General features: G+C 43.6%; 1 protein-coding gene across 2 annotated transcripts in view; it reads right to left on the reverse strand.

Moving 5' to 3' along the window:
• Window positions 1-5,732, reverse strand: part of MED27 (mediator complex subunit 27) — a gene marked incomplete at both ends in the record, with an annotated part of 80,295 nt that extends 74,563 nt beyond the window's left edge. For both annotated transcript variants that reach the window (XM_079544730.1, XM_079544729.1), the window contains 2 exons: window positions 2,897-3,041; window positions 5,527-5,732. In XM_079544730.1, coding sequence (XP_079400856.1) covers window positions 2,897-3,041; window positions 5,527-5,732 — 351 coding nt within the window. The remainder of the gene's footprint in view (window positions 1-2,896; window positions 3,042-5,526) is intronic.
• Window positions 5,733-6,000: the final 268 nt, after the last annotated feature.

The raw sequence follows: 6,000 nt of genomic DNA on the forward strand, positions 1-6,000 counted from the left end.
CATCTCAAGAAATAACTACTGCAACAGTTTGGCAGCGCTGTTATCTAAAGGGCTTTGCGTGGACCAGGGTATGTGGAAGGCTACTGTTAGAACTGGCCAAGGCTGTTCCTTCCAAAGCAGACATACTGATACAGATACCAAAAAAATACCTCAGCTTTTATCCAAGCAGACTTGGATGAGGATGTTGACTATCCTATGACTGAGGATAACTTTGGAAATGCTGATTTAACTTATTTTTTTGAGATGCTCACTGTTTCAGGTCTCTAAGTTTTCTTTCAGCTTTCAGTAAAATAAATAATTAAAAAAAGAATGCAGCAAAGTCTTTTTTTTCCCCCAAAAAGCACACAGTACTTTGATACACCAAAAATCATTCACCGCTCATGAGATAGCTCAGCTATTTTTACTGACCTTCCTTATTACAAGCTGCTTTACTACCACACTCCCACGCTTTAAGAATAAACAAGATGCACTGAAACACACAGTAGGAAGTGTGCATGTGCTCATTTCCCCTTTGTTTCATGGATGTCTTTTAGGAATTGCACCATAGCCCCGAAACTCTACTCCATCTATCCTTCCCTGGCAGCTGTACAGCTACTCATGTCATAAGCAATGCGTGAACAATCAGAGAGAGGAAAATGCCCTTATCTCAGCTCATCAAAAATACAAGCAAGCAAGCCACAGAGGGTCACAAATTAAAAATTAAATGCGTATTGACACAACACCGCACCTAAATTCTCCCTGCCAAGCAACAGAAAACATCAGGCTCAAGTAATAACAACAAAAGGTGGTCAAAAGAGGTAATGCAATATCACTTATTGAAGAAGTGTTTTTAACAATTAAAAATTAAGCAGCAACCTATACAAGCACCACAACAGCCCTCAACACTAACGGCAGTATCCTGCTGTTAATACCTCCAACACAGGTAACACATCTGCTGTCAGGAACAAAGGCAACCTCCTCCTGTCTGCTGGTTACTACACACCTTAGAAAAGCAGCTAGTAAAATTCAGAATAACTATTAGGACAAGAGCACTGAAATACGTCAGCAGTCTGTTTTAGTTCTGTTATAGAACTAAACTAAAAGATAAATGAAAAGGTAGAATCAGCCTCCCAAGGAGGCTGTGGATGCCCCATCCCTGGAGGCATTCAAAGCCAGGCTGGATGTGGCTCTGGGCAGCCTGGGCTGCTGGTTGACGGCTCTGCACATAGCAGGGGGTTGAAACTACATGATCTTTGAGGTCCTTTTCAACCCAGGCCATTCTATGACTCTAAAAGATACTGGTTTTCTCCTGGAACATTTAAAGGCACATGTGAGTGCACAGGATGCTAACACCTTTTGCTCTCTGACATCAGAAGCCAGTATTTAAAAAAAAAAAAAAAAAAAAAAAAAAAAAAAAAAACTTTCCAAATCTCTGTAACACTCTTACTAAAAAAATTCCGTCAGAATGACTCTACCAAAATTTTAATGATACCCTGAAGAAGTAACTTCACTGCACTGTAAGTTTTCAAGCATAAATGCGAAGTGGTTTTGCCTGAAAGTAGCAAAATAATTCCTTCTTCTTCAGTGCCAACAATTGGTTTGAGTAACAGCAAGAAAACCAAGCAAACAAGATACTTTTCTCAACCATTAAAACTGCATTTCCCTGCCCCCTATTTGCCAACCAAGCCAAATTTCTTCAGATGTTGAATTCTACTGATTGTGGCAGACATTAGCACACGTTTGCATTCTGAAGAGCAACCATACACATATACTGTGGTATTCACACAAACACTTCTACAGAACTGTCTTAAATCTGACTAACATTAATCAGCTGGCTCAGCTGATAGCAAGGATTTGCCTACCAAGCTCTCGTGTAGTCAGAAAGCCTTCCTTGCTCATGTACTGCAATAAATAATTTAGAGTTGTTTCTTTTAATGCCCCTGCTATTTTCAGATTTATTATTCCTGCTTCCTTCTGCTGTCTGGTATGCAGTTAAGAGCTACAGCTCTGGAATCTGTCACAAGTAACAACTGACAGGAATGAATCCATCTCTTACATTTTGTAGCAGATCAATAATACTTCAAAAAGATTTTTAAGGAGAATCTTAAGTACTAATTAGTTTCATCCCTTCTATAAAAAGTAATGTACAGATTGAAAAAAATTAGGATGGGAACAGGCAACCTGAAGCATAATGATGCTCAGACAGGGATTAATATTATTGCAATAATGCAATGTTTACTTATCCAATAAAATCAGATGTCAGAAAAGGGATATTTTCGACCAACCATGAGAACAGTATGTTCAGAACAAATATATCTATTCAGTTTCTGTCCCTAGACACATTCAGCAAACAGTGCTATTCAATTATTCTCACCAGAAGAAAGTTTCTTTCAACAATTCATTTTTAAAAGCACAAAGTATGTTATTACCTTAAAAATATACTCAAATCCAGAGTTTCTTATAAAGTCAAGTGCACATAGTGTTAACAACAGCAAATAGTATAGAAAGCCATCAGTACAGTATAATAGTAGAGAAAGTCATCATCACTTCTGATGGTGACAATTTCCCTCTCAGTTTCCTTTATTGAGGTAAGCTTGGTAAGGGATCAACTCAACATTCTCTGCTACAGTGTTTACTGACAATCAATTAAGACAACACTAAACAGCTAACTTGGAAACTATTTCTCAGCTTGGGAATTAACAGACCTCTTAGAAAAACAAGGGCCCAACATTGACGTTGTAGACAAGTCTCCTTAATTGCAACACAATTTTTACCCTTGAAAATACATCGGGGTACACATTGTGCTGACCAAGTTCACACTTGTTTTGACACTCTTAGATACTGAGAGGTCTAATGCATCACAGATCACTCATTCCAGAGGAATATACAAGTAAATTACACTGATGCATTCCGTTACCTTATTTGACCATTTGTAGGCTTGAAGAAGTTGGCTGTAAAGAGGCGTTTTGTCCTGAACAGGATCCAGGCTCAGCAGCCCGCTGTTGTGCAAGGGATGGTTCTCAGATGGTTTACCAACCAGATTGCTCAGCCGCTCCAGCTCACTGAAACACACAGGAGGTTTTTTTAAGTCAGATTTGGAGATACACACAGCTGAGTTGCGCAGTCCTCCTACAGAGACAGCAACCCCGTCTAAACTCTATTTTAATACCCACGAGTGTTTTAAATACTTGCCCAGTTTGATTAAAGAAACGTAATCACGGCCGTTACCAAACAGCTCAGAGCGGTCTGTCATAAAGCACACAGCTCTTCAGTAGAGAAAGTACAAACCAGGAGTCCGTAAGGCAGCCTGGAAAGAGCCAAGCTATGGCACAACCTGCCTGCAAACACTTCCACCACCCAAGCCATTTTCTGAGCAAAGCACCCTTAGAAGCTAGAGAACTGCAAGTTGAAGCACCGGCTGCAATACTGTAAGTCATCATAGAATTAACAAGCAGGCAGATGCCCTATTATTTCAATAAAGCACTAGAAATTAATATTGTCCTCATGTAAAGACGCAGAACTGGTCCTAACCCTGGAGATGGTCCTGCAAAGTTTGTGGTTGCTCTAATCAAATAGATGCATTCCAACCTCTCAGGGCAAGGAAGCATCTTTTGTTTCTCATGAGCAACAAGTACACCTGGAGAAGTGCATGAAACACTCAGCTAAGTATAAGCAGCATTTTTCCATTGGAAAAAAAAGCTCACTGCGAAAATGATCTATTATTACTTCATACCTCATTTGTCAAACACTACGTTTAATAATCACAAGAGTTAAGCATCTTTTCAAGCTTGCATTAATCAGCTGTAGAAGAAAGACTGGCTGCTTTGCCCAGATATAAAGTGCAGTCTTTTCTGAGACACAACTAATCAAATGCCTTTCCCCCTGACTTGTGAACTTAAATCCTACTATGACTGAACTCTAGAACTTCCACTAAATCAAGAGCAGGACTCAGCTCCTTACAAAAGGGTGATTTATGAAAATCTCAGTGGAAAAAAAAAGTCCCAAATATCTCAGTTTGCATTTAATGAAATTAATAAAAAATGAACACCAGTGATTGGGAACTAAGTAAATTTTCCTACCACAAAAGTCTTCTTAATTGATCATCGTTTCCTAAAGTATCCATGGTCTGTATTCTTTCCAAGTCTCTTGTGTTGGGAACACTTATATATATATGCTTAATATTTCTTGACGCAGGTACACAGTAAAATAAATGTGAATAAACAAAATAATCATAGAATGGCCTGGGTTGAAAAGGACTACAATGCTCATCTAGTTTCAATCCTCTGCTCAGTGCAGGTCGCCAACCAGCAGACCAGGCTGCCCAGAGCCACATCCAGCCTGGCCTTGAATGCCTCCAGGGCTGGGGCATCCAATGATCAATAAATCCATTAATGTTGTGGAAAAGAGGGGTGAAAAAGGAACTTCACGATGAAGCTACTCTCATATCAGGTGTAAGGACAAGGACTAATTGCAAAGAGATGCTGAAGGACTGCACAGCATTGAAACACTGGATGAGAAACTGCAATGCAAAGAAGTGTAACAGAGCACATGTGAAAATACAGGTCAGAGCCTGTTGCTATCCATTATTGTTTGGAAGCAAGATGTTGGGGTTAGACCAGTTAGTTCTTTAAAATGCTACTGATAAAGACAAGAAGGACGACCAAAGGGAAGGCACAACTTCCATGCTGGGAACGACGAGGCCTCTTCTAGCAAGACAAGGGGAAATGTTTGAAATTGAGGAATGGAAGATTTAGGTTGGACGTCAGGGGGAAATTCTTTACAGGGAGAGTGCTGGAACAGCTGCCCACAGAGGTTGTGGACGCCCACATGGTTGTTGGAGTTCAAGGTCAGGTTGGATGGCTCTGGGCAGCCTATCTACTATTAAAAGTGGAGGTTGGTGGCCCTGCACGTGGCAGAGGGGTTGGAGATTCATGATCCTTGAGGTCCCTTCCAACCCTGACCATTCTGTGATTCTTCAACTAAAAAACAATAACACCAAAGGGATATGACAGGAGCCCATTAAGTTGTGAGCAACATCATTCATAAACATGATTAATGGCCTTCTTTCCTAATTGAAGGGAACAGGTAGGCAACAGGTGACATTCACTGAGCACTGACGGGCACACTGCAGCCCTGAGCGCTTTTGGGGGCTGCACAGCCCAGCCGTTCCCACCAATGCTTCTGAAACGTATCAGCCTACACTGCACAGCCACGGCTCTGTACGTTAACCTCACACCTTTCGGTACAGCTTTGCATCACCTGGATACTAACGATTACTCAGAGCCAAAGAAACGCCCGCTTCTCGTTTTAACACAAACCTCGAGAAAACAGAAGAAAATCCCCCCGCCCTCCACCCCGCACACCTGGGCACGGCGCCTCGCAGCCACCTCGCTTTGCTTACGACACAAACCACCACGAGCAGCACTCCTCCCTTCGGAGCGAAGCACCCAGGAGAGGCACCTCTGGCTCTTATGAACAGCCAAAAACTCGCCCCGCCCGCACAGCCGCCCGGCCCGGCCCAGCCGCGCTGCCACGGGCGCCGCTCACCCCAAGTCCCGGCTGACGGAGTGCAGGCTCTCTTGGAAGGCGGCCACGAAGCCCTTCTCTCGGCCTTCCAAGGTCTCTTTGTTCCGCATCCCATCCTTCAGGCAGTCGAAGACCCGCGTCACGCTGGAACGCAGCGCCTGGATGGCGGCGATGGCTTGGGAGAAGGCCTCCAGGTTCACCCCGGGGCTCAGCACCCCGTCCGCCATCTTGGCCCGCCCGGCTCCCTCCCTGCGGCGGCCGGCGGCGACGCGGGGCACGCTGGGAAATGTAGTCCCGCAGCCGCGGCGCGGGGCACACTGGGAAATGCTCCCTGCCCCGGGCTGGGGCCGCTTCCTGAGCCTTTTTGTATCGCCCGTTCGAAACAAACAGCTGAGGAAACGTCTGCCCGGTGCTGGGCGGTAGCCGGGGCGAAAGACGTGAATGCTGGTGTACGCATCTCTGAAATACCCGTCTTCTTCCTCAAAAATGCTTGTT

Source organism: Tetrao urogallus, assembly GCF_951394365.1.
Source record: "Tetrao urogallus genome assembly, chromosome: 19".
NCBI classification, from domain to species: domain Eukaryota; kingdom Metazoa; phylum Chordata; class Aves; order Galliformes; family Phasianidae; genus Tetrao; species Tetrao urogallus.